The sequence below is a fragment of the Aureococcus anophagefferens genome (genome assembly GCF_000186865.1).
Source record: "Aureococcus anophagefferens unplaced genomic scaffold AURANscaffold_5, whole genome shotgun sequence".
Classification (NCBI taxonomy): Eukaryota; class Pelagophyceae; order Pelagomonadales; family Pelagomonadaceae; genus Aureococcus; species Aureococcus anophagefferens.
The window spans coordinates 2,331,328-2,357,593 of NW_008705565.1; the positions used below are offsets into that span (position 1 = coordinate 2,331,328).

The 26,266-nt window shown below is 73.3% G+C and overlaps 6 protein-coding genes across 6 annotated transcripts in view; 2 read left to right on the top strand and 4 right to left on the bottom strand.

The window, feature by feature from the left end:
• Position 1: 1 nt before the first annotated feature.
• AURANDRAFT_71215 (hypothetical protein) lies at positions 2-13,088 on the bottom strand (the record flags this gene model as incomplete). Its single annotated transcript, XM_009036882.1, has 11 exons — positions 2-22; positions 88-228; positions 333-459; positions 552-964; positions 3,574-4,770; positions 5,007-8,766; positions 9,156-9,571; positions 9,975-10,635; positions 10,787-10,906; positions 10,979-11,368; positions 11,404-13,088. 11 exons carry the CDS (start codon positions 13,083-13,085, stop codon positions 2-4), a joined length of 8,928 nt encoding a protein of 2,975 aa, XP_009035130.1.
• Positions 13,089-13,976: 888 nt separating this feature from the next.
• AURANDRAFT_62789 (hypothetical protein) lies at positions 13,977-14,945 on the top strand (the record flags this gene model as incomplete). The annotated part of the gene is made up of 1 exon (XM_009036762.1): positions 13,977-14,945. The coding sequence occupies one exon, from the start codon at positions 13,977-13,979 to the stop codon at positions 14,943-14,945; it is 969 nt and encodes a 322-aa protein (XP_009035010.1).
• A 210-nt stretch (positions 14,946-15,155) lies between these two features.
• AURANDRAFT_18047 (hypothetical protein) lies at positions 15,156-15,332 on the bottom strand (the record flags this gene model as incomplete). Its single annotated transcript, XM_009036881.1, has 1 exon — positions 15,156-15,332. A coding segment is annotated over one exon (177 nt), but the record flags the coding sequence as incomplete, so codon positions are not given.
• Positions 15,333-17,897: 2,565 nt separating this feature from the next.
• AURANDRAFT_14206 (hypothetical protein) lies at positions 17,898-18,512 on the bottom strand (the record flags this gene model as incomplete). The annotated part of the gene is made up of 1 exon (XM_009036880.1): positions 17,898-18,512. A coding segment is annotated over one exon (615 nt), but the record flags the coding sequence as incomplete, so codon positions are not given.
• A 3,558-nt stretch (positions 18,513-22,070) lies between these two features.
• On the bottom strand, positions 22,071-23,162 carry AURANDRAFT_62791 (expressed protein; the record flags this gene model as incomplete). The annotated part of the gene is made up of 1 exon (XM_009036879.1): positions 22,071-23,162. One exon carries the CDS (start codon positions 23,160-23,162, stop codon positions 22,071-22,073), a length of 1,092 nt encoding a protein of 363 aa, XP_009035127.1.
• A 322-nt stretch (positions 23,163-23,484) lies between these two features.
• The window catches only part of AURANDRAFT_71216 (hypothetical protein), a gene marked incomplete at both ends in the record, with an annotated part of 3,886 nt that continues 1,104 nt past the window's right edge, over positions 23,485-26,266 (top strand). Inside the window, 2 exons of the mRNA XM_009036763.1 lie at positions 23,485-25,182; positions 25,289-26,263. Of these exons, the coding sequence (XP_009035011.1) occupies positions 23,485-25,182; positions 25,289-26,263 (2,673 nt within the window). The remainder of the gene's footprint in view (positions 25,183-25,288; positions 26,264-26,266) is intronic.

The following is a 26,266-nucleotide window of genomic DNA, read 5'->3' on the forward strand; positions in this document are numbered from 1 at the left end:
GCTACACGGGCCGGTCGTGGGCCTAGCGGGCGGTCATTAACTTGAAAAAGAACTAGTAAGTAAAAACGCGCCTCACCTCCCCGAGACCGCGACCTTGGGCGCGGGAGGCAGCGCGCCGCCTCTCCCGAAGCGCAGGCCGAAGGCGCCGAAGGCCTTGCCCGCGCGCTGGGCGGCGACGTTCGTGTTGCGGAGCACGTCGGTGCCGAACGCGTTGAGCCGCGCGACGGCCTTTGTGTGCGTCCGGATCTCGCGCGCGTGCATGCCTGCGGGGGTTCGGGTGACGACGAGGACGCGACGGCGCGGGCGCGCCGGCGGAAGGAGGCGTCGCGGACGCCGCGCGCCGCGCCCCACTGGAGGAAGATCCACGTCGGCGAGAGGCGCCGGAGCACCGGGATGACGACCTGGAAGAGCGTCATCACGTAGGGCCGCAGGAGCGCGAAGCCCTGGAGCGCGTAGGGCCTACGACGCCGTCGGGTTCCGAGCGCCCGCGGCGGCGCGGCGGCGCCCCGTCGGGATCTCTCGCGCGCCTCCGCGGGACGCCGCGGGCGCACGCCACGTAGTGGGCCCCGAAGACGTAGAGCGTGCTCAGGATGGGCATCTTGCGGATCTTCTTCGACGCGAGCTCCGCGTTTTTTATGGCGATGGCCTCGAGGGTCTCGAACGATTGCTGGTGTTGCGCGTCGAGGCGCTCCTGCACCTTCTGGAAGTGCTTCGCCTTGAGCGCGACGAGGTAGGCGACGCAGGCCGTGACGAGCAGCGCCCAGACGGCCACCGTGTAGAGGGCGCCGCGGCCGACCTCGACGCGCACGTTGTTGTTATCATAGCTCACGCGCAGCGCCCGCGTCGTCTCCGGCGCCGTCTCGGCGTCGCGCTTCAGCGCCGGCCCGGCGGCGGCGTCGGATTCGAAGCGCGCGCGCAGCGACTTGACGGGCGTGCGCTCGCCCGACGTGTTGTAGAGCTCGCCCTGCTCCATAACAGGATCGCAGCGTGGCAATTCCGTTGGCGAGCGTTTCATATTCCGTTGGATCTTGGGGCAGCTACTGCAGCCCGACACGATCGCGATGCGCTCGCTCTTGCTCGTCGTGGCAGCCGTGGACGCCGCAAAGGACTGGCGCGACGCCGCCTGCCTCAGCGGCGTCGTGGACGAGGGCGCGACGGGCCGCGACGTGGGCATCGCCGCTGCGGCCGTCGACAGCATCCAGTGCCAGTCGACGGAGACGACGCGCTACAGCGTCGAGCAGATCGTCGACTGCGCGCCGCATCTGCAATTCAATACGTCGTCCGCCCTCGCGTACGTCCTGAGCGCCGGCCTCGAGGAGGAGGCCGCGTACCCCGCCGCCGCTCGCCCGGAAAAGTGCGCGTACTCGGCGGCGAAGGCGGCGAAGAAGATCGCGGGCGTCGTCGCGGGCGACTCCGACGCGGCCATGGCCGAGGCCGTCGCGCAGCATTCGCCGGTGACGGCGTCCATGGCCGTCGGCGACGCGTGGCCGCGCTACACGTCCGGCATCATCACGAACTGCGGCGGCAACGCGACGAACCACGTCGTCTCCGTCGTCGGCGTCGCCGACGACCACTGGGTCGTGAAGGAGGCCTGGGGCGCCACGTGGGGCGAGGGCGGCTTCGCGCTCGTCGCGCGGAAGGCGTGCCACCTCGGCGAGGACTTCGCCTACGCGCGGCTCTAAGGCGAGGCGCGAGCGAGCCGACGAAAAGTGCAACATTTGCTAGCGCGCTAAGCAATGGGGGGCCGCGGCGTTTAGGCCGAGCACACACCGCCGCGGCGTGTAGCCAAATGACAACTCCGGAGGACCTGGACGACGCGGCGCTCGACGCGCGCGGCCTCGCGCACTACAAGAAGCTCGTGTCGTCGGACGAGAGCGAGGAGATCTGGGCCACGCTGCCGGCGTCGACGAAGGAGCTCTTCATCCGCCTGGCCTTCGAGTCCGAGGAGGGCGGCGGCCTGCCGCCCCTGCGGCGCCTGATGCGCACGCAGCGCCAGGCGGTGGTCGACGAGGTGCCCTGCCCGCCGACGTCGCCGCCGCGGCCGGCGGGCGCCGTCGAGGAGGCCAAGGGCGGGGCGGAGGAGGAGGACGCGCCGGGCCTCGTCGTCGACGTCGGCGCCGCGCCGTCGGCGACGCTCGGGAGCGCGCCGTCGAGCGCGCAGCTCGGCGCGCCGCGGAGCCGCGAGTGGTGCCTCGGCTGCACGTCGCCGCAGCGGAGCCGCGAGGAGATCGCCGAGCGAAGGCCCGCCGCGGACGGCGCCGAGGACCGCGGCTCCACGCCGCAGGTCCGCGACGCGCGCGTGGCGCACGCGCGGGGCTGGCTCGCGGCGACGCCGACGGACGAGTCCTGGTCCGAGGCCGTCGTCGGCCGGCCGCCGTCCGGCGGCCGCGTGCCCGACGGCGCTCTGAAAGCGACGTGGCTCGCGGGCGGCCTCGAGCCCGGGCGCGAGTGGAAGACGTCGCACACGGTGAAGCGCGAGGCCGCGGCGAAGCGGCGCGAGGAGAAGCGCGTCGCCGCGGAGCTCGCCAAAGAGAAGCGCTTCAGCGTCGCCAAGACGATCCTCGACCGCGAGGCCGCCGCGGGCCGGCGAACCTCCAAAAAGGCCGTCATCCGCGAGGTCACGAAGTGGTACGGCCTCCAGGACGCGCACGGCAACGCGCGGCCGCCCAAGTCGCCCTACGCCGCGCCGGAGACGCCGGGGTCGCGGACGAACCGCGCGGCGCGCGCCGCGTCGCGCGCGCTCAAGGAGCGGCCGTTGCCCGCGGACGCGCCGCCGCGGCGCGAGCCGCCGTCCGAGAGCCCGCGGTCCCACGGCTCCCACGGGAGCTCCGCGTCCGCGAAGACGCCGACGCCCGCGCACCGCCTCGACGACGGCTCGGGCCGGCGGAGGCTCGGCGCCGTCGACGGCGCGCGGGGCCGCGACGCGCCCGAGCGCGACCCCGGCCGCGCGAAGCTCATCTTCGGCGCCAAGGCCGTGCGCCCGACGCTCGGCGGCGCGGGCCAGGGCTCCGGCGCGCCCGCGCGCGCGGCGACGACGCCCGCGAAGAAGAAGAGCCAGCGCGTCGAGCCGGGCTCCGAGGCGTGGCGCCTCCAGAACCGCGCCGCGCTCCTCCGCGGCCTCGGCATCCAGACGGGCCGCAAGGAGAAGCAGCACACGTCGTCGACCATCGACCTCCCGGGCGCCCACGCGTCGCCCCAGAACCGCGCGGGCGGCATCCTCCTCGGCCACCGGGGCCACTACTAAGGATTTTTACGCTCGTAGGTCGTCGTGACGACGCCCCGCTTCCGCGGGCCGTCGACGCGCCAGACCTGCCGCCAGGCGCGGCGCAGCGACGCCGCCGGCTGCAGCGACGCCGCCGGCGCGACGAGCAAGGTGAGAAAGCGGCACCGCATGGTCAGCTGGAGACGCGCCTACTGCTCGTCAGCGTCAATCGCACAGCGCAGGAGCCATCGCATGCCGCTCTGGTTCAGAGTGTCAAGTTGAACTCAACATCACGAGTTGGTTCTCAAGATCCCTGGCAGCGCACCCCCTCCACTAGCGCGATCAACATGTTAAAACTCGGACGCGGGCACGGTGTGCGCGTGGGTCTGGTCGCCGACGTGGTGGCCCGCGTGGCTCGCCGCCGGGCGCCAGGCCGGCCGGTGGTCCGGCGCCCGGGGCGCGCGCTTCTTCGGAAGCGCGTGGATGGGTGCGTCGTCGTCGGAGGACGCCTCGGACTCCGAGTCGATGCCAAGGAAGTGCTTCGCGGCGTTTCGGAGCGCGTTCGCCCGCGACGGAAAGCCCTTGCGGTCGATCATGTCGACGACGCCTCGCAGCGCCGCGAGGCGCTCGGCCGCGTCCGCGCGGCGGTCCGCGTCGCGCGCCGTCGCGACGAAGAGCTGGCCGAGGTGGAACCAGTCCACGTCGAGGTCGTCGAGCGTGTCGGGCGCGTCGAGCTTCGCCGCCTTGCGCAGGGGCTCGAGCACCGCCGGCGGCACGCGGACGCGGCCCGCGGGCCGCCCCGCAAAGTAGGCCGCGCCGAGCCGCGGCTTGCGCGCCGGCGACCCCCGCAGGACGACGGGGTCCACGTCGTCGCGCAGGAGCGTCACGCGGGCGGCGCGGCCGACGGCCGCGACGGCCGCGGCGCCCGCGACGTTGCCGTCGCGCGGCGCCGGGCCGCGGTCGAACTCGTCGACGCCCCGCGCGACGGCGCGCCAGCTGCTCGCCGTCCCCGCGTCCAACGCCTCGCGCAGCGCCGTGCGGCAGCGCAGCGCCCGGCGCCGCGCGTCGAGCTCGTCGCGCGTCGGCTTCATCTTGCTCCGCAGGACGCCGTCGTCGCCCGGCGGCGGCGGCGCCGCCGCGCGGGGCGGCGCGGGCGGCACACACTCGTCGTCGCCGGGCGGGAAGAGGTCGTCGAAGCCCGCGTAGTCCGTGACGTCGTCGCTGAAGTCGAGCGGCGTCGACGCGACGAAGCGCCGCGGCCCCGCCAAAATCGCCTCGAGGCGGTTCTGGTGGGGGTGGGGCGCCCGCGGCGCCGCGGGCGCCGGCGCGTGCCGGTGGGGCGCGGGCGCCGGCAGGGCCTCCGCGACCGCGGCCCACTTGCGGACGCGCGCGAGGTCTGTCGTCCGGAGGTAGCGGTCGTGCTGCTCCAGAAGCGCGTCCGCGCGCGCGGCGCGGTCGGGCTCCTGGCGCCGCCAGGCGTCGAGCGCCCCCGGCGCCTTGAGCGTCAGCAGCGCGTCGTACTGCGCCACGTCGAAGTCGTGGGGCGCGTCGAGGAGCTTCCGCTCCGCCTCGGCGAGCGTCGCCGCGCCTGGGCAGCACAAGAGTGATTCAACGTCGCTTCAACGTGAGTGTTCCGCGCGCGCGCGTTACGAAAAAGACATCCACGCTTCGAGACCGTTCCGAGAGATGATCGCTCGTCCAAAAATCAGCCGAAATGAGTGGAAAATGGCCGAGATCGGAGCCTTTGAAGTTGGGAATTTCGCTCTCTTGTGCTGCCCTGCGCCGCGCCCATCGTCTTCTCCACCGCCGACCGCGCCTGCCGGGGCCAGCGGCCCGCGATGCCCGTGAGCCCCGTCTGGCGCGTCGACTCCGTGTCCGCGGCGAAGTGGCCCATGGCCGCGCGGCGCAGCGTCGTCGCCTGCTGCGCCGCGGCGGACAACTGCGCGACGACCATGGGCGGCCGCGCGCCGCAGAGGCGCCGCGCGGCCGCGAGCGCGGACCCGAGGAGCGCTAACGCCTGGGCGGCCTCGTCGGTCTCCGACGCCGCCGCGGCGTCCAATGCCTCCAGCAGGAGCCGGCAGGCCTCGCGCGTCCGCGCGAAGCGGTCGATGGCCGCGGCCTCCTTCCGCGCGGCGTCGCGCGCGCGGCCCTCGGGCCCGTAGACGTCGACGTCGTCGTGGGCGCGCGGCGCCACGCGGAAGCGGCCGTCGGGCTCCCGCGCGCCCTGGAGGCACGTGTGCGTGTCGCCCACGGCCTCGAGGACGAGCTTGACCGCCGCGTCGATCGCGTGCCACCGCTCGTCGCGGAGCGCGTGGCGGCAGCTCAACACGAGCGCGCCGACGGACGCGCGGCGCTGGAGGGCCTTGTAGGACCCGGGGAGGGACCCGTGGCCCTCGTAGAGCAGCTCCAGCGCGTCCAACAGGGTCTTCGCGTCCCTTAACGCGACGCCGGCGTCGTGCCGGTGGTCGTCGACGCGGCTCGGCTGGCAGTAGGCCTTGGCCATGGCGTCGAGCGCCGCCAGCACGTCGTCGCAGTCGCGGCCCAGGGCCCGCTTCGGATCCTTGTCCGCGGCGAGACACTCCGTCGCGAGGTCCGCGCCGAGATGGCCCGCCAAATCGAGCCGCGCGCCGCACTCGCGCACGAGCGTCTCGTAGCGCACGCAGGTCAGCTCCGCGACGGCCCGCGGGCTGTGGCGCACGTAGGCCGTGCCCGAGCCGATGGCGTTGAGCGCCCGGGCCACGGACTTTTCCGGCTCGGTTTCGCCGCCGCCGCCGTCCTCCGCGGCGCCGGCCTCGGGCGCGAAGCGGATGACGCGCTTCGCCGGCGGCGCGTCGAGGTTCAGCGTCTGCGTGCCGAAGGTCACGGCGGGGCCGTCCGCGGGCACCTCGTCCTCGGCCTCCGTCTCCGTCGTCGACGCGTCGACGGCCGCGGCGTCGCGGACGGCGTCCGCGGCGACGCGCATCGCCGCGGGCAGGTCCGGCACGCCGGAGCCCCGCGCGCCCCTCGCGACCATGGTCGCGCGGCGCACGACCGTCGCCACGAGGACGCCCTCGCCCGCTTTGCCGCCGCGCTCCCCGGCGCGCGCCGTCCGCGCGTCGAGGTCGCAGAGGACGCTCTGCGTTGTGCTCGCGCGCCCGCGGCGCGCCGCCTCGCCGCGCGCGAGGAAGCCGAGGCCCGACGCCCGCTTCTTCGCCCGCTGGCGGAAGGTGCGCTTCCGCAGCGGCGCCGCGAGCGCCGCGAAGAGCGGGTCGAAGTCGTCGGCGGCGACGTCGAGGAACGCGTCGCCCTGCGCCAACGCCAGGCCGTCCCAGTGGCCGCCGGCCACGGCCTCGCGAAGCAGGAGCATGGCCGCCGCGACGTCGACGCGCCGCGCCATGACGTCGCGCGCGGCGCCGTCGACGGCGTCGAGCACCGCCCGCGCGTCGCCGAGCGCCGCGCGGAGCCGCTTCACGCTCCAGAAGGCCGCGGCGCCCTCCGCCGCGGCGAGCGCGTCGACGGCGTCGCCCACGGCCGCCTTGACGGCGTCGGCCCTGTCGGCCTCGTCGCCGTCGTCCGTTAGGCCGCCGACGAAGTCGTCGTGGTCCGCGTCCAAAAAGACGTCCACGGGCGCGACCGTCGGGTAGCGCGGGTCGAGGCCCTCCAGGAAGTCGGGCCGCGTGAAGAGCAGCTCGTCCTCGGCGTCGCCGTCGCCGTCCGCGCGCGCGACGCGCCGCGCGGGCCACGCCGCGAGCGCCTCCGCGAGCTCGCGCGACGCGAGCATGAACGTCGCCCACTGGAGGACGAGGTCGAGCTCGCGCGCGTCCTCGGGCCACGCGTCCCCGTCCTCGCGCTGCCGGGCGGCGCAGGCGTCGAGCTCCGCCTTGGCGCGCCGCGCGTCCTTGAGGTTCGCCAGGTGGCGCCGCTGGAGCGCGCGCTTCGCGCGCCGCAGGTTCCGCAGCGCGTCGAGGGCCTCCGCGTCCTTCTCCGCGTCCTTGTCCGGACCCAGCACGTAGACGAGCTCCGCGCCCTGCGCCGCGTCCCGCAGGTCGTCGACGAGCTGTTTCTGCGCGTCGGGCGCGAGCGCCCGCACGTCGTCCGCGTCGCCGAGCCGTAGACCCGTCGCGTCGCCGCGCACGGGCGACGCGTCGAAGGCCTTGAGCAGCCGCGCCTTGGCCTGGTCCCGCTCGACGACCGCGGCCCGGTAGAAGGCGATCTCGTCCGCGACGAGCGCCGTCGCGTCGCGGATGGCCAGGTGCATGCCGTCCTCGGCGCCGAAGCGCAGCTCCAGCGCGCGCGCCTCCACGTCCGTCTCGAAGGTCTTGACGAGCCGCAGGAACACCTCCCAGTCGCGCCGCGCGAGCTCCGCGCGGATCGCGGCCACGCGGTGCGCCGTCGCGAGCAGAGCGGCGGCTTCGCGCGTGAGCCGCGCGCCGACGGGCTCGGCCTCGCAGGTCAGGTCGAGCCGCAGCAGCTGCGCCTTCGACGCCTCGTCGTCGAGGCACCCGACGAGCGCGACGCGCTTCCTCCGGTGCTCCGGCGCGGGCTCGCGCCACTCGACGACGCACGCGGGCGGCTGGAGCGCCTTCCGCAGGCCCCGGCGCCGCTTCCGGTCCTCGACGTCGTCCCGCGCGAGGCGCATCTCGCCGCGGCACAGGGGGTGGGGGAACCTGGAGTCGGTCTCGTCGTGGTCGTAGGTCAACCCGCCGGGCCGCGCCTCCGCGCGCCGGAGCACGGCCTCCGCGGACGCCGTGCCGTCGTCGATGCTCCGGCGCACGTCCTCGGGCACGAGGTCCTTGACGTCCGTGAACTTCGTCGCGAAGACCTCCATCATCGCCGAGCTGCCCTCGTCGGCGCTCGCCGCCCGGGCCGTCGCCTCGACCTGCTCCTGCACGGCCTGCATGCTCTGCGTGCGCTGGCGCGGTCGCGTCTCCTCCGCGGCGGCCTCGTCGTCGGGCTCCGGGTCGAGCCAGCGGTTGCCCCGCAGGGCGCGGCGCAGCGCCAGCAGCGTGCGGCCGCTGCGCAGGTAGACGTCGATCGTCGCGTCGGCGGCGAGGTCGGACCGCCTCGCGAGGCGCTCGCACGTCGCGCAGGCCTTCTCGAGCTGGCCGTCGCTGATGTCGCCGACCTCGACGGCGCCGACGTAGCCGCTCAGGCGGCCGTGGCTCAGGGCGCGCTCCATGACGAGGCCGATGGTCCGCCGGTCCAGCGCCGCGCGCACCGCGACGCACTCGCGCCGGAGGATGTTTCGCGTCTCGTGCTCCGTCTTCGAGACCTTCGTCCGCGCCTCGAAGGCCGTCGGGTCCGTCGCCGGCGCCTCCTCCTCCGGGCCCAGCAGGTCCAGGGCGAACTCGACGGCCTCGCCGGCGGCGTCCCAGTCCTTGGCGGCCAGCTTCTCGCGCATGGCGAAGATGGCCTCGGCCTGGCGGTACAGGCTCTCGGCGTTGATCTCGTAGGGCGCCGTCGGCGCCTTCTTCGCCCGCAGCCGCCGCATGACCTCGAGCGTCTCCTTGAGCTTCGGGTTCGACACGCCATCGCTCGACGCCACGGCGAGCGCCGGCGCGACGTCGTCCATCGGCTGCCCGGAGCTGTAAAAAACGTCAACATCGATGAGTCCATGCAGCTCTAAAAACTGGCGATCACTCGCGTCGTCGAGATGGCGTCGGTCAAGCCCTCGCAGCTCGTGCACAGCGTGCACGCCTACCTCGTCGCCGCGTCCTACCCCAAGGCGGCCAAGGCCCTGAAGAAGGAGGCGCTCCTCGACGAGGCCGGCGGCGACGTCCTCGTCGAGCTCGCCGTCGCGTGCAAGACCTGGGCGAAGAAGCACCCGGAGGCGTCCGCCGACGACCTGCCGCGGAGCGTGCACGCGTTCCTCGGCGCCTGCCAGCTCGCGAAAAGCGCGAAGGCGCTGAAGAAGGAGGCGGCCGTCGACGGCGACGGCGCCGTCGTGCCGCTCCTCGACGCCGCCGCGCTGCACCTCAAGAAGCAGAAGAAGGCCGCGAAGAAGGCCGCCGCCGCCGAGGCCGCCGCCGCCGCGGCCGCGCCGCCGAAGAAGGCGAAGAAGAAGGGCAGCGCCGGCGCGCGCGCGGCCGCCGCGGAGGAGCCCGAGGAGCCCGAGGTCGTGCCCGAGAAGAAGAAGAAGAAGGCGAAGAAGCGCAAGCGGAGCGCGTCCGAGGACGAGCGCCAGGACGCCGCGCGCCGGTCCGCGGAGAAGGCGAAGCGCGACGACGCCGCCGACGCCATGGCCGCGTGGCTCGCGAAGAACGAGGCGACGCCGAAGGTGAAGTCGCCGAAGACGCCCGGCAGCGCGCGGAGCCCCGGCACGCCCTTCGAGCGCATCGACAACGAGAAGTGGATGGGCGCCATCAAGGACGACCGCCTCAAGGACAACTCCTACGAGGGCACGTACGGCGACGGCGGCTGGGGCGCCAAGGCGAGCCAGAAGCTCGTCCAGGTCCGCGGCAAGGACTTCCGCCACGAGAAGACGAAGAAGAAGCGCGGCGGCTACCGCGGCGGCACCGTCGACATGGGCTCCAACTCCATCAAGTACCACTACTCCGACGACGACGAGTGAGCCGCGCGTCGTAACTTGGCTCGAACCTTAGCTCCCGCAGGCGGCACCGTCGACATGGGCTCCAACTCCATCAAGTACCACTACTCCGACGACGACGAGTGAGCCGCGCGTCGTAACTTGGCTCACAACTTAGCTCCCGCAGGCGCGCGCGTCGCAGGCGCCGCCCGCTTCGAGCGTGAAGTTGCAGAGGCCCGCGAGGTTCGGTGCCGTCGCCTCGGAGACGACGCAGGCCTCGCAGGCCGCCGGCGACGGCGCGACCTCGCCGCAGTCCATGCAGGGCACCTCGAGCGCCGCGTCGCACGCGGATTTCGCGCACGCGTCGGCGAGCGCCGTCGCGCCGGCGGCGCCCCGCGCCGCCGGCCAGCAGCCCGCGCAGCCGCAGCCGGCGAAGTCGCGGAGCCCGGCGGCGCAGGCGACGCAACCTTGAACCGCGTACGCGAAGTCCGTCGCCGGCGTCGTCGTCGGCACCCAGCTGCACATCTTCAGGGACCAGAGGGCGTCGCAGTCGTCGCAGTCGGGCGCGCAGGCGCCGGCCGCGGCGAGGCGGTACGCGCTCCAGACGCCCGGCGCCGCGGACTGGCACGCGAACGGCTCGAGGAAGCCGCTCTGCGCGTTCGCGCGGCCGCCGCAGGCCGCGTCCGAGTCCCAGTAGTCGAAGACGAGCTCGCCCGTGGCGCCGTCGAACTCGGCCTTGACGCCCTGCCGCGCCGACGTGGGGCTGCCGAGCTCGCACCGACCGAGCTCGTGGCTCGTGAGGATGGAGCAATTCGCCGTGCAGTTGGCGTCGGAGCAGGCCAGCAGCTGGACGAACGACGCTGCCCTCGCCTCGACGACGACGAGCGAGGCGACGAGGAGCTGCGCTGCGAGGCAGCCCATCGAGCAGCTCTTGCGAGGCAGCCCAGACTCGCCGCGATTGAAGCCGACAGCAACTTCGACAGCACGATCACAGCAAGTGCACATCAACGAGATGTCTCCGAGGGTGCGCCGCGACGTGCGGGACGCCCTGGGGCCTGGCGTGTAGAACCCACGTTTACTTGGCGTCCTTCGCCCCGCGCGCGTCGTCGCGCTTGCCCTCGTCTTTGGACTCGGGCGAGACGTCGGGCCGCGCGGCGACGTTGTGCTTCGCCCGCTCGACGCACATGGACACGAAGCACCTGCGACGACGGGGGCGCGTCGGGCGCGTTTCAAGAGAACGACGCCGCGCGCCGCGCTTGTAGTCGCAGGACGCGACGAAGACGTCGAGCATCGCGTCGGCGACCGGGTCGCGGCCGCTCGCCGCGTCCTCGCAGAGCGCGAAGAGCGCCGCCGGCGTCGTGCGCTTCCGGTCGCAGAAGTCGTCGACGACCCGCTCCAGGAGATCCTGGTAGTCGTGGTGGAACTTCGTGTACTCGAGGTCGTGCTCCTCGGTCTGCGACTCGTAGAGCTTCAACTTGGGGTCGAAGAAGAAGGACGCGCGGTCCAGGAACTGCTCGAGCTTCGCGTTGAGCGCCGGCTCCGAGAGCTCGACGAACAGGTCGCGGAGCAGCGGCTCCTGGATGCTCTCGAAGAGCGGGCGCATGGCGTCCATCGCGGCGCGGGCGGGCAGCCCCTTTGAAACGGCACCGACGGAAGGTGCACTGCATGTGCACACGCCGGGGGTCCTTCCTCTTACAGCTCGGGCCGCGGCGGCGGGGGCGGCGGCAGCGTCGGCTCGGCGCCGGACGCCTCGGCGAGGGCGACGTGCTCCGCGTCCGTCGTGTGGGCGCCGGCCCAGGAGCTCTGGGCGTCGTCGTCGTCGTAGACGGGCTGCGTCAGCGCCCAGAGGCAGACGTAGGTCGTGTGGAGCGTGCCGCCGACGTCGACGTCGTAGTTCCGGTTCTGCTTGGCCGACCGGACCGCGTCCTGGTCGTAGGTGTCGCCGAAGGTGCCGTCGGCGTTGCGCCGCGACGCGACGTAGTCGCGGCCCTGGAGGTAGAGCTCGCCGAGCGCGAAGTCGACGGAGCCGTCGTCGCCGCGCCGCGCGCGGACCCCCAGCTGGCCGAGGTTGACGACGTACTCGCAGACGATGTCGAGCTCGTCGCGTTTGACGTGGAGCTTCAGCAGGTCCACGACCGTCTGGAGCGCGTAGGCGAAGTAGCGCGCGGCCCGCGGCTCGTCCGGCGCGGCGCGCTTCGCGAGGCCGCCGGTCGCGTCGCGTCCGTAGGCGACGTCCGCGGGCGCGAGGAAGGGGAAGGGGAAGCGGCCGTCGTCCGTCAGCGCGAAGATCTCGTGCGTGATGTCGTAGGGCCGGTCGCGGCTGAGCATGTACCAGCCCAGGGGCTCCCGGCGGTGGATCAACGTCGTCTCGAACGTCGCGGCTTCGAAGCCGTTGAGCTCGAGCGCGGACGGCAGCGCGTCGAAGGACGCGTCACCGCGCGACGCGAGGCCGTCGCCGGTCCTGTCGTCGCGGCCCTCGGCGTTGTACTGGCCCTCGACGTAGAGCCCCAGCGCCCGGAAGAGCTTGACGAAGTTGAGCCGCTGGTCGATGCCGCGCGTCTCGAGATGCCGCCAGACCTCCGCGACGTGCTTCTCGATCGTCCGCCGCCACCGGACCATGAGCGCCGGCTCGGACCGCTGGAACCCGAGCTCCGTGTGGGCGCACAGGTAGTGGGCGCGCATGTAGGACATGCTGTCCTGGCGGAAGCGCCACGAGTCGCGCGGGAACGACGTCCACGCGTGGTACCCCGCGGAGCCGAGCGCCCTCGGGACGACCTCGCGGACGCGCTCGAGGGCCGCCGTCGCCGTGCGCGCGTCGCCGCGCGCCACGGCGAGGCGCTGCAGGTCGAGCCACTCCGTGAAGTGCTTCACGCCCTTCATGCCCAGCGAATCCCGGACGCGCTCCGGGTCCGTCGCCGCGCAGCGCTCGTAGGCCCACCGCGACGCCGCGGCGAGCATGGCCGACACGCTCACCGCGGCGCCGGCGGGCTTCTTGTAGGTCCCGCTCGCGTTCCGCGGCGGCGCGGCCGCCGCGAGCGCGACGGCGCCGCGCGCGTCGATCGCCGCGAGCTCCCGGCGCGCCGCCGCGAGCGCCCGCTGCGCGGCGGCGGCCTCGCGCTGCGCCTGCGCCGCCCGCGCGTCGCCGGAGTGCGTCACCTGCGGGATGAGCTCCGCGCCGTCGGACGTGGCGCCGCCGTCCTTGTAGAGGGCCTGGGGCGGGGCGAACCGCGGCGGAGGCGTCGCGCCGCCGCCCTGCTGCTGCCGCCAGGCCTGCTGCGCGCGCTCGAGGATGTGCGGCGGCACGCCGCTCGTGCCCGTCCGCTGCGCCGCGGCGGCCGCGAGGAGGAGCGCGCGCACGAGGTTCGACCCAGCCATCATGCTCTACGGCGCCGGCCGAAATTGCAGGGAAACACGAATCCGGAGCTCATGTTGACATGATTTTACGAACCGCCGTCCTTCTTCGCGCAGGCGCCGCGGCCGACGCCGGCGTAGTCGGTGGCGCGGTAGATGCGGAACCCGTCGGGCAGGTCGTTTCCGGCGTCCGCGCCCGCGCGCTCCGCGGCCCAGGCGTCCACCATGCCCGCGTAGACGTCGTCCTTGCCGTCGAATTGCGTGCCGGCGACGCCGTAGGCGCCCCGGAGGTCGACGGTTTCGGGCGCGAACTTGCGGTAGTACTTGAGCTTCTTGTAGAGCGGCTTCGGGAGCCTCCCGAGTTTCTCGTCGAAGAGCGACCGCACGTTGTAGCCGCGGAGCGTCGGCGGCGCGCCGCCGTCGGGGAGCTTCCAGGCGCGCGTCAGGGCGTAGCGGATCCACTCGAGGCCCCACCAGATGGCGCGCGGCACCTTCTGGTCCTCCGCGCCGGGCCACTGGCTGCCTCGACAACCAAAGTCGTAGACGACGCACTCCGCGCCGGTCGCCAGGTGGAAGAGCAGGTTGTGGTCCACGTCCTGCAGGATGCCGTAGAAGTCGTTGGCCTCGCATTTGCTCGACTGTATTCTCACAAAGTTCACGTTGTTTTGTAGGTCGGGCGGCAGCTTGTCGAGTGCTTCTATACCGTTCGTGAGGTTGATGAAGTGCGCGCGCCGCTTGCTGGCGGGTTGGAGCGCTTGCGTCAAAGCAACGCCGAGCCAGAACGTCGCAGACGCGCGCATGGCTGCGGACAGCGGTTTCAATAGCTCAAAAAGTCCTCCCCACGACTCTCCATGCTGTGGTAATTCTCAGTCGAGGTTCAACACTATGGGCTGCGGGCGCAGCGGGCGCCCGCCGCCCATGCTCGCCGGGCGCCTGCCGCTCATCGTCGCCTGCGTCCTCACCAAACACACAACATCCCTGACACCAAAGCCGAAACAAACGAAGCTCGGGCCGGGCTCCATGGAGCCGGTGGAGTGGGCCCTCTACCCCCGCGGCGCCAAGCTCCTCGACGAGGTGTCGGCGACGGTCGGCGAGGCCTTCCAGCTGCGCTACGAGCGCCAGGAGGTGCGCCTCGGGTCCCTGGACCTGCGCCACCTCCTCGGCGGCGGCGGCGGCGGCGACGGCGACGCGGGCGGCGGCGGCGACGTCGTCGCGGACGTCCTCGAGGGCCCCGCCGCGCCGTCGTCGAGCCGGGGCGACCTGAGCCTGCTCGCGGCCCTGGAGCTCGCGGCGCGCTGGCCCCACGGCGGCGTGCGCGCGCTCGTGGCGACGCGGACGGACGCGGCGCGACTGGCGGCGCACGCGATCGCGCGCCGCGTCGACGACCGGCTCGAGGCGCGGCTCCTCGCCGACGAGGCGCGGGCCGCGACGGACCGGAACGACCCGCCGCCGCGCGGCACCCTCGTCGTCGCCGTCGCGCCGTCGTCCGCGGCGCCGCGCGGCGCCGTCGCCGCGGCGACGCGGCGGCCGCGCCACGCGAGCCTCAACCCCGTCACGCAGCTCCAGGTCGTCGCCGCGCGCCTCCAGGACGCGGGCTGCTGTCTGCTGTGCCTCAACGGCCGCCTCAAGGTGCCGTCGCCCGTCGCGCCGGGCCGCGCCATGGCGCCGCTGCTCATGAGCGACTTCAAGCTCACGTACGCGGCCGAGGCCGACGCGCTCCAGCTGCGGGCCGACGACTCGGGCATCGCCCTCTACCGCCGCTGGCCCAACCCGTCGTTCCGCATGTACGCGCGCGACGCGGACCACTTCGCGTTCCTGGGAACGTCGCCGAAGCGGCCGTCGCCGGACCAGCTCCGTGCGGTGCTCGCCGAGGCGCACCGGAGATGACGCCGCGGCGGAGCGGCGACTTTAACGAGAGACCTTAATTTAACCCACAAAGCTCGCCACCGGGCGGTCCTCGCCGCCGCGATCGCGGCCGCCGCGGCCCCGGCCGCCGCGGCCGCCTCGTCGTCGCCCGCGGCCGCCGCGCCGCTGTCGGTCGTGCGGGTTCGCCGTCCTCGCGAGCTCCGCGCGGCGCTCCGGCGTCACGGCGGGCGCGTCGACGACGTCGAAGACGCGGCCGACGACGGACTGCGCGAGGAGCACCTTGATGCCTCGCGGATGGAAGGGCTTGTTCGTCAGGTGCCGCGCGACGACGCCGCGTGTCAGTTCGCCCGTCCGTTGCGCCTCCTTCTCGACGACGTCGACGACCGCGCCGACGGGGCACGACTCGCGCCGCTGGGCCGCGTCGCTCGGCGCGCCGCCGCGCGTCGACGCGAGCCGCCAGGCGCCGCGGTGGCAGCGCGACGAGGGCGCGAAGGCTCGCGTCGTCGACCGCGCCGCGATCGCAATCAGCGCGAGCATGGCCATCGAGTAAAGCGGCGTTAGGGTAGCAAAGTGGCTTTAGTAAGCAGCTTTGGGCAAGGCATGCCCTCGATTGCTAGTGGCAAATATGCGACAAGCCGATGGTGATGAGATACGCAAAACAGAGCGCGCTGCCCCGGGCGGACGACGACGACGCCGAACAGTTCGAGATGCGCGCCGCCGACCGGGGCCGCCCGCCGACGACGGACAAGGGCCGCATGCCGCCCGCGGGGACGGCGAACACGCACGTGCCCCGGCGCGAGAAGCCGCGCAAGGCCCCCCACCCCTGCCCCTTCGGCACGGCCGAGGACGCGCTGGACCAGCACATGGCGCGCCTGGGCCTGCCCCAGGTCGACGACCGCTTCACGACGGTCAGGGAGCGCGTGTCCACGGCGGCGGCCCAGGAGGCCATGCGCTGGGGGCGGGCCCTGGCCCAACGAAACCGGCAGCAGGTCTTCCGCGCGCCGTACCGCACCATGGGCCCCGCGACGGCCGCGCTCGACGAGCACCGGCCGACGCCGCGCGGCGCGTTGCCCTACGACCTGTCGACGCTCCGCGAGAGCTGGGACGCGACGCGCGACATCTACGAGGAGAACGTGCTGATCGCCAAGGCCATGCGGAATCCGATCACGCACACGATCCGCGACGCGGACGGCAACGAGATCGAGTCGCTGCCCTACGAGAAGGCGCCGACGCCCCGCGAGCGGCCGTCGACGGCCGACGTCGAGCGGGAGGACGTCGAGCGCGCGCGGCGCTACCGCCTCGCCTACGAGCGGGACCACGTCGACCGGCCACCGGCCGTCGACGGCAACCTCACGCCCTTCCCCATCAACCGCTACTTCCCCATGCCCCCCGCCGCGGAGTACGCGCCGGACCATAAGTACTAACAACGCCTAGGACGGGACGCCCTCGTGGCGGCCCGTCGCGTGGTGCGCGACGTCCGGGCCGACGACGTCGTTGTCCGGCGACGCGTGCCGCGCGGGCACGCGGCCCATCTGGGAGACGGCGGGGCCCGCGCCCACCGGCCGCACGTCGCCGCCGTAGCCCCGCCCGGGCGTGTACTTGAACGCGACGTTGAAGCCCGAGCTCTTCGACGCCGTGTGGTAGTCGAAGCGGGTCGCGTCGTCCGACGGCTCGTCGCAGTCGGGCCTACGCGAAGAAAACAACATGACGAAACGACGCCCACATCAAAAAAACGCCGAAACGCGCCGGTCGCAGACGTACCAGGACGTGACGTCGTGCTTCTGCCACCGCTTGCCCGTCGACGCGGTCAGCCCCACGTACGCGAGGCCGTCGCCGTCGAGGCCGAGCATCTCCGGCAGGTTCATCGGGATGGCCATGGACGGCGAGTCGAGCGCGACGCCGTCGTCGAGGAAGACGAGCAGCAGGCCGAGCCGCCGGTGCTCGCCGCCGTCAACCATGTAGGGCGCCGCGGCCGGGTAGACGGAGAAGTTTGCGAAATACGCCATGTCGACGTAGGGCAGGTACCGCACCTTGACGAGGTGCTCGAGGCCGTCCGCGAGGTCGTGGAAGACGACGGGCGCGAGCAGCGCCTCCGCGCCCGACGCGGCGTTGGGCAAACGGCCCCGGGACCGCACCTCGACGTGGTCCACGGGCGCCGCGTCGCCCGCGAAGGCCCCGGCGACGTCCGGGTTGTAGTCCATGTCGAGCTCGACGGCCAGCGACGCCTCGATGCCGCCGTAGCCCAGGTCGCCCCCGAAGCCGCCGAGCGCCGCCGTGCCGTTGGGGTCCTTGTGCACGACGAACGCGAGGCCGTCGCCGCCGCGGACGTAGCACTTCTCGTAGAGCTCGAGGCTAAAGTCGAGGTCGCGGTGCCGCGTGCAGTGGCGGCTGTGGTCCGTGACCTTGAACGTGAACGAGCTCTCGAAGCCGCCCTGGACGGGCCGCGGCAGGTGGTACCAGACGGAGCCGCGCGCGTCGGGCCGCGACGGCGTGAGGCGCACGCGGCCCGCGCAGCTCCGGTCGCCGGCCGCGTAGCGGTCCCGGTGGCCGAGGATGGCCTTCTTCGCCAGGGCGTCGTCCTGGAAGCTGGACAGCGGGTTCGTGTCCACGGTCACGGTCTTCATGACGTCGTCGTTCTCGCCGTAGACCTCGTCCAACGAGCCCTCGCCGAGGTTCGTCTCGTGGGGGCCGTGGCTGCGCGCCTCGACCTCCTCGCAGGCCGACGTCGCCGCCGCGCCGTTCAGGCGCAGGCCCTGCGTCTCGTTGAAGTCGACGAAGACGAAGTCCGCCGCCGCCGCGGCCAGCAGCAGGGCAGCCCTCATATCGGACCGCGCTGGATCCTGCGACGGCACCTTGCCCCTCGCTTGAAGCGCTTTAATAGCCCAGCGCGGGGTCGAAGGGCGTCGCGAGGTCGGCGCCGCCCTCCCACGCGTCGAGGTTCGCGGCGAAGACGTCCCAGCCGAGCTCGAAGTAGTCCGCCGTGAGGTCCGCGTTGTGCGCCGTCAGCAGGACCTTGTCGCCGAGGCCCCAGAGCGCCGACGCCTCCGGCAGCGGCTCCACCTTGTAGACGTCCAGCGCGGCGCCCGCGATGGCGCCCGTCGCCAGCGCGTCGACGAGCGCGCCCTCGTCGACGGCCGCGCCGCGGCCCAGGCTGATGAATACGGCAGTGTTTTTCATCGCCGCGAACTCCGGGCCGCCGCAGAAGTCCCGCGTCGCCTGCGTGCCCGGCAGGGAGCACACGACGAAGTCCGACCGCTTGAAGACCTCCAGCTTGTCCTCGACGCCGAAGGTCGCGCCCGGCGCGGGCTCGCCGTCGGCGTCCGCCTTGCCCGGGTCGCGGCGGCACGCGATCGTCTTCATCCCGAAGGCCTCGGCCAGCCGCGCCGACGTCTTGGCGATGTGGCCCCAGCCCACGAAGCCCATGGTCTTGCCCGCGAGGACGTCCATGGTGAAGGCGTCCCATCGCTTCGCGTCGCGGTTCCTCGCGCACCGGGGCAGTTGTTTGTTGAAGTGGAGCGCGGCCGCGAGCACGTACTCCGCCAGCGAGCTCGAGAAGGCGCCGCGGCCGTTGCTCAGGGGCGTCGGCCGCGCGGCGAGGGCCTCGGACGCGAGGAACGGCGCGAGGCCGTCGACGCCCGCGCTGAAGGAGTGGACCCAGTTCGGCCCGAGCGCCTCGAACGCCTTCGTCGCCTCGGCGCCGGCGACGCCGGGCACCCAGACGAGCGCGTCCAGCGTGTCGGTCTGCGCCTGCAAGCTCGCCGCGTCGCCGCCGCGGTAGAAGTTGACGCGGCCGGCGACGGACGCCGGCGGCGGCCAGGCGCCCGAGCCCTCTTTTACCAAGACGCCGATGGTGCGCCGCATGGGTTATTCGGGTTTCGCCGTCAAGAGGAGGATCAGGCGCGTGGTGCTAGCGTAATATTGAGCGCGTGCGTTGCACGCGAAGACGTCCTACGAGGCCTGCACGTACGACTACGCGGACGCGAACGGCCTCGCGTGGTGCGCGACGGCCGTCGACGCCGACGGCGCCTTCGTCGAGGGCTCGGGCGGGCGCGGACGGCGTCCCGGGTTGGCGCAGATTTTGCCTTGACGCGTCCTAAACGTAGGGCCCCGGGAGGAACCGCGGGATTTTGCCACAAGGATTTTGCGCGAGAGCTCTGCTCTTGAAGTGCAACCCTGCGCGCCGAGCGCCGCGCGCAGCACGTCTCGACCTGCGTGGGCACCGCCTGTATCGATCGTACCACCGGAACATCGCTGCGGACCGGAACATCGCTGCGGACCGCTGCAGACCGCAGCTGCGTCCTCCATGAAGCAAGCGCTTGTCCTTGCCACGCTGACCTGCGCCGCGGCCTTCGCGCCGCAGCCGCATCGCGCGCTGGCCACTCGCAGTAGCGCGCTGGTGGCGCCGTCGCCATTGGCGCCGTCGCCGCCGCCGCAGCGCGCCGCGGTCGTGTTGGACGCCGCGCGGAAGCGCGACGCCGCGTCGCGAGACGCGCGCGCTCGCCCTCGAGACGCGTCGCGCCCCGCGCAGGAAGACCGCGGACATGACGGAAGAAGAGAAGCTGGCCGAGAAGGAGATGAACCAGAAGCTCCTCGCGGCCAAGGGCGCGCTCTTCTTACTCGCGATCGCCTACTTTGCGTCCACGCAGCTCTAGCGCGCCGCGAGCTCGCGCGTTAAAAAAGGTGTGGATGTGCGCGTCGAGACTGCCCTTGGTCTGCATAGAGGTCGCGGGAGAGGGGCGGCTGGGGCACTACCGCTGCGCGGTCTGGAGGGGCGGCGTCCGCTGCTTATCGCGACCCGGCCGATGGTGTCGTTCAAGTGAAGTGGCCTGTAACGCAATGGCTCCCTGATCAGCTGCGCCGAGGCCATGGAGAAGCCGCAGCGGCACCCGCTGGAGTACGACGAGGAGCCGCTGCCGCTCCTGCTGCGCCCGCTCTCCTGGGTCCTCTACGCGATCTGCGCGGCGCTCGTCCCCGTGAAAATCGTCCTCCTCGCGGTGGTGGGCTGCGTCGGCGTCGTGCTCAGCGACCTGCTGCCGCGGCGGCGCGCCGGCGCGCCCCTGCAGCTCGTCATCCGCTGCGGCATGGCGCTGTTCGGCGTCTGGCCCGGCTGCCTGCGGGTCGTCGATCTCCGGACCGCCGAGGACTACGAGACCCCGGCGCCGATCGTCGCGCTCGCGCCGCACTGCGGCATGCTGGAGGGATTCTTCGCCGCCTACTACTTCTGGGCGCGCGCGGTGGTCGTCGCCGGCGTCCGGGGGGGAACCGCGCGGTGGTCGTCGCCGGGGGGAACCGCGCGGACCGCAGGTCATGGCGCCGTACGTGAAGATTCCGCTCGTCCGGTCCATGGCCAAGGGCAACGACGCCATCGTCGTCAAGCTGAAGCGGCACGACGCCCCCGCGTCGCCGGGCCAGGTCGCGCCCGCGGACGGCGAGCGCGCGAAGCCGAGCGGCGGCGCGCGCGAGGCCATCCTCGCGCACGCGAACGCCTACGCGGGCGGCCAGCCGTGCTTCCTGCTGCCCGAGGGCACGACGCACAACGGGAAACAGCTCCTGACCTACTTCACGGGCGCCTTCGGCCCCGGCGCGCCGATCCAGCCCGTCGTCGTCGCCTACCCGCACCGCTACCTCGACGCCGCGTCGTTCTGCGGCGGCCTGCCCGCGCACCTGCTCCGCCAGCTGCTGTCGCTCTACGTCCGCATGGAGGTCACGGTGCTGCCCGTCTACCGGCCGTCGGACGACGAAAAAGCCGACGCGGCGCTCTACGCCGCGAACGTCCGCGGCGCGATGGCCGCCGCGGCCTCGCTGCCGCTGTCGACCTACGGCGCGAAGCAGCTCAACGAGGAGTACTACGGCAAGAAGCCGAAACCGCCCGACGGGTAAGACGTGAGACGCGGCGAACTGTTAGGATGATCGGGCCGCGGCGAGCGCGGCGTGTCTCCGACGAGGGGACACCGAAAGGGGTCGGGGTTGGTCGTGGTCGTGGGTCGTGGTGCGCGCGGGCGGCAGTGCCGTCCGCGCGGCGTCGGGGCGCCGGCGCGGCTTCAGGCGCCGCGCGGCGGCGCGGCGCGGCCGAGGTACTTCTCCAGCGGCCGGCGGTCGCGGTCCTTGAGCGCCTTGAGGGCCGCGTCGAGGGCCCACCACCGGCGCTTGCGGCCGAACTCCATGTTCTCCCAGGCGCCGAGGTCCTCGGTGACGCGCATGACGTAGACGGCCGTGCGCACGAGGCGGTCGTCGTCGTCGAAGGTGCCGAGGTCGCCGCCGGCGTCGACGCCGCAGACGACGCCGGCCTCCTCGGCGACCTCGCGGAGCGCGGCCTCGGCGAGGCCCTCGCCGCGCTCGACGGTGCCCGCGGGGATGATCCAGACGTCCGGGTTCTTCCGGCTGTTGATGAGGAGGATCTCCTCGCCGGACGTTTCGGCCGCCCGGAGCACGAGGCCGCCCGCGCGCCGCTTGTGCCGGCCGCTCACGTGGAAGCGCCAGAGCTTGACGAGGCCCCGGTAGAGCCGCTTCGCGCGGTTCCGCGCGTAGGCGAGGCCCATGGCGATCGCGCCGGGCGCGGCGACGGCCGCCGCCGCCGCCGGCGGGCCGGCGGCCGCGGCGCGCGCCGGCGCGGCGCTCGCCGACGCCATGCCGTGCCGGAGAGCGGAGGGGTCGAAGGGGGTCCCCGTCGGGCGGCGCCGGGCGAGGGTGTGGACTGAGCCCTGCGCTTTACCGACTGCTACACCTCCAGTTCATTTCTGGCTCCCGCTGGCGACCCGGCGACCGGCGAGAGATGCGGCTCGGGCGTGAACCGCGACTCTCGGCGCAGCGCGGAGCGCTGCGGCTGAGTGGCTGGGGCGGGCCGCGGAGGGGTCCCGGTTGCCGCGCGGGCGCCTCAGGCGACGGCGCGGTCGTACGGTGGCTGGGCGAGTTGATGGGCGCGACCCCCTTCATCCTGGCAAGTTGAAGTGCCTCAGCTGTAGGACTTTCGCAGGACTTGCCGTAGGCCTGGCCGTGTTTGGCCGTGTCGCGAGCGCGCCGCACGTCGAGCTTCGAGCGCCCCGTCCCCCACTCCCTCAAAACCAGCGTGCATCCGGGTTAGGCCGGGCGCGGCGGGCTTCGCACCCGCGCGCGGGCGCCGCCCCCGGAACTCGCGGGGCCCGCGCGTCAGTCGAGGTCCTCGAGGGCCGGCACGAGCTCCGCCTTGGTCCCGAGGCGCCGCTTCTGCATGCTCCACGTGCGCTTCTTGTCGTCGATGTGGACGTTGTGCTCCGCGAGGAGCGCGTCGCGGATGCCGTCGGCCTCGTGAAACTTCCGGCGGAGCTTGAGCCGCGACCGCTTGGCGATGAGGCGCTGCACGGCGTCGACGTCGACGCCCGCGTCCTCGACGAGGTCTTCCGGGAAGTCGTAGGTCGTCGCCACCGCGCGCCACGTCTTCGACTTGTCGTCGACGTCGACGCCGATCATGAGGAGGTCGTCGAGGAGGTCGTCCGCGAGGGCCCAGTTCTGCTTGCGCCGCGCCGTCGACCGCCGCTGGACGAGGGCCACGACCGCCGCCTCGTCGAGGTCGACGGCGCCGTCGTCGCGCCCGGGCGCGCGCGCGTAGTCGTCGGCGGGCCGCGCCCAGGGGTCCGTGTTCGCGGCCGCGACGCCCGCGATCCACGTCTTCGTCCCGTCGTGGACGCGCACGCCGTGGTCCCTCGACAGCTCCTCCCGCAGCGCGTCGGCGCGGCCGAAGTCGCGACCCATCTTCGCGTGCATGCGCGCGAGGAGCAGCGCGTCGACGGCGGTTTCATCGACGGGCGCCGACAGGTCGCCGCCGCGCGCGTAGTCGTGGGCCTCCGGCAGCGGCCGCGGCTCGCGGCGCCGGAAGGAATTCTTGGGCTGCGCGCTCCAGGTGCGCTCCCGGTCCCAGACGCGGACGCCGTGGGTCCGCATGAGCTCGTCGCGCAGCTCGTCGGCGCGCGGGAAGTTGCGGTCGCGCTTCGCGTCGAGCCGCTCGGCGAGGAGGCCGTTGACGGCGTCGAGGTCCACGGCGCAGGACCCGTCGTCGTCCCGCAGGTAGTCGTGGTCCGGGTGGCCGAGGGCGTCGTCGGCGCTCGCGGGAAACAGGGCGTCGCCCCCGCCCATCTCGGCGAAGATGTCGTCGTCGAGGGCCCGCGCGACGGCGCGCCGCGCGGCGGGCCGGCGCAGCGTCGGCACGAGCGCGCCGACGCGGGGCGCGAGGAGTGCGAGGAGCGCGAGGCGGGGCAAAACCATCGCGCAGTTCGGGCGAGGAGAAGAAGCCATGTCTCACGCACTGCGCCGAAGTTCAAGCCGGTCGTGATTGCAGGTCGTGATGCAGCCCCAAGTCGACGATGCTTTGTACGTTGTCTTCGGAGATAGCCTCTTTCCCGGCATGTGCGGCGCTCTCCGTGCGTCGGCGTTGCTGTCGCACCAATAATCTCGACGCGCAGGACCGTCGTCGCCTCATAAACCGCGCCCTCCCAGCCACTCGGCGTTGCTGTCGCACCAATCTCGACGCGCAGGACCGTCGTCACCTCATAAAACGCGCCCTCTCGACGCAGCGGATCGAAAGCACATGGGCCGCGTCCCCTTCTTCCTCGTCGTCGTCGCCGCCGCGCGAGCCGACGATGCCCCGCGCTGCGCCGACGACCCGTTCTGGATCGCCGCGGACGCCGGCGGCCGCCGGCGCACCTGCGGCTGGGTGAGCCGGCGGCCCGACGCCGCGCGCTGCGCGCTCGCCGACGCGCGCGGCGTCGCCGCCTTCCGGTCGTGCTGCGCGTGCGCGGAGGTCCTGGCGCCCGTCCGTAAAACCGCGACGACGCTCTCCATCACGACGACCCCGGAGGCCGTGACGTGCTCCGGCGCCGGCGCGCTCTTCGGAAGACCGGGCCCCAAGGCGGACCCGATCGCGGGCTGCGCGGTCTCCGAGAGCGAGGCGCGGGCGCGCTACTACCCGCGCGAGTGGGGCACGGACGACGTCGTCGACGTCACCCTCCACCGCGACGGCGCCGTGTCGACGGCGAACCCCTACGGCGCTGTGGGCTTCGCGGCCTGGGCGACCGCAGGCGTCGTCTACGGCGGGTCAGATGGTGCTGAAGTCGACGCCTACACCGCGGCGGACCTGGCCGCGTTCCTCGAATCCGACGACGCCCTCGTCATCCACGTGCGCGCGGACTTCGCGATGCCCCAGGTCGTGCTCTACGACCGGAGCGACAAGACCGTCGAGGGCCACCGCCACACGTTGCGCTGGAGCGACGACACGGACTCCAAGTCCATGTTCGTGTTCTGGGACTGCTGGAACATCGTCTTTCGGGAGTTGCGGCTCGAGCAGGGCGAGGCCGACTCGCCGGGCGCGGACGTCTTCTACCTCCGCGGCGGCCACCACTTCCTCTTCGACAAGCTCACGTTCGACTACGAGGGCTGCAACACGGAGACGTGCGACGAGTCGATGCACTTCCAGTCGCCCGTGACCTTCGTGACGGTCCAGCGCTGCCTCTTCGACACCTACAAGCAGAACATGAACATCAAGCACGGGAGCCGGCTCGGCAACTACGGCTACGACGACAAGTCCGCGCGGATCACGTTCTACGAGAATTTGTTTTTGAACGGCAACTCGCGGGAGCCCAAGATCGACGTGGGCTGGGTCCACCTCGTGAACACGCTCTGGATCGACGAGGACGCGCACAGCTACTACGGCATCCGCGCGATCGCCGAGGGCGACGTGCTGCCGGAGGTGCTCGTCGAGGGGGCCTACGTGGAGAACTTCGACAAGATCTACTACCACGAGGAGGGCGGGCTCATCGCCGAGGACTTTTGCAACGTCGACGAGTTCTCGCGGGACCGCGCGTCGACGCCCCGGGCCAAGGCCGACCTCTCGTGGTGCGCGCCCTACGACTACTACCGCATGGACCCCTTCGACTGCCACGAGATCGCGCGCGTCCGCGCGAACGCCGGGGCCGTCGTCGGCACGACGGGCGCGCCGTCGGCGTCGCCCGCGCCCTCGGCCGCGCCGTCGCGCGCGCCGTCCTACGCGCCGACGGCGCCGCCGACGCGCTACGCGCCGAGCCCGGGCCCGTCGACCTACGCGCCGACGGGCGTCGCCGCGCCCTCGCGCCCGCCGTCGGCGCCGCCCACGGTCGCCGCCGCGCCGTGGCACAAGCGGGGCGCGCCGTCGAAGGACTGCGCCTGGGTCGCGGACTACGCGCCGCGCTGCGCCGTCGTCGGCGACGACGGCTCGCTCGCCGCGGACGCCTGCGTTTCCTGCGGCGGCAGCGTCGCGCCGACGCTCCAGGCGTCGGCGCCGCCGAGCGGCGCGCGTCGGCGGCTCCGCGCGGGCCATCCACGCGGGGCGCATGGGCCTCTACGTCTCCGCCGGCGAGGAGTGCGGCGGCCGGCCCTTCTACGACTGCGCGGACTGCCCGAGCCACTCGGCGCTCTACTACGACGACGGCCTCGGCTACTGGTTCGTCGGGCCCAACGGCTGCGGCTCGCATACCGTGGCCATGTACGCCGTCGACGGCGCGCGGAGCCCGGACCGCGTGGCCGTCGCGTGGCGCGAGTGGGACGGCGCCGGCTGGGCCGCGAGCGACGGGGCCGTGACGGCCGTCGGCCCCGCGCCGACGCGCGCGCCGTCGGCGTCGACGCCGCCGTCGCTCGCGCCGTCGGCGGCGCCGTCGCTGTCGCCGCGGCCGTCGGGCCTCCCGACGCTCCTGCCCGCGCCGTCGCCGACGACGGCCGCGCCGGCGCCCGCGCCGACGACGGCCGCGCCGTCGCCCGCGCCGTCGACGGCGGCCCCGTCGGCCGCGCCCTGCGGCGCCGTCGCCGTCGCCGGCTCGGACCGGTCCATCCACGCGAGCCGAATGGGGGTCTATGTGTCTCGCGGCGACGCCTGCGCCGGCCGGCCCTTCTACGAGTGCCTCGACTGCGCGGGCGCCTCGGCGCTCTACTACGACGACGAGCTAAACTACTGGTTCGTGGGCCCCAACGGCTGCGGCTCGCTGACCGTGGCCATGTACGTCGTCGACGCCGCGCGGTCGCCGGACCTCGCGGCGGCGACGTGGCGCGAGTGGGACGGGTCGGGCTGGTCGCTCTCGAACGCGACGCTGTCGTGCCTCCCCGCGCCGACGCCCGCGCCGAGCGCGGCCCCGACGCCGGCGCCCTCGACGGCCGCGCCGACCTTGTCCGTCGCGCCGACGTCGCCCGCGCCGAGCACGGCGCCGTCGTTTGGGCCGAGCGTGCTGCCCGCGCCGCTCCCGACGACGGCCGCGCCGTCGGCCGCGCCGTCGCCGCGGCCCTCCGCCGCGCCGGCGCCGGCGCCCTCGGCCGCGCCGTCGCCGGCGCCGTCGGTCGCGCCCGTT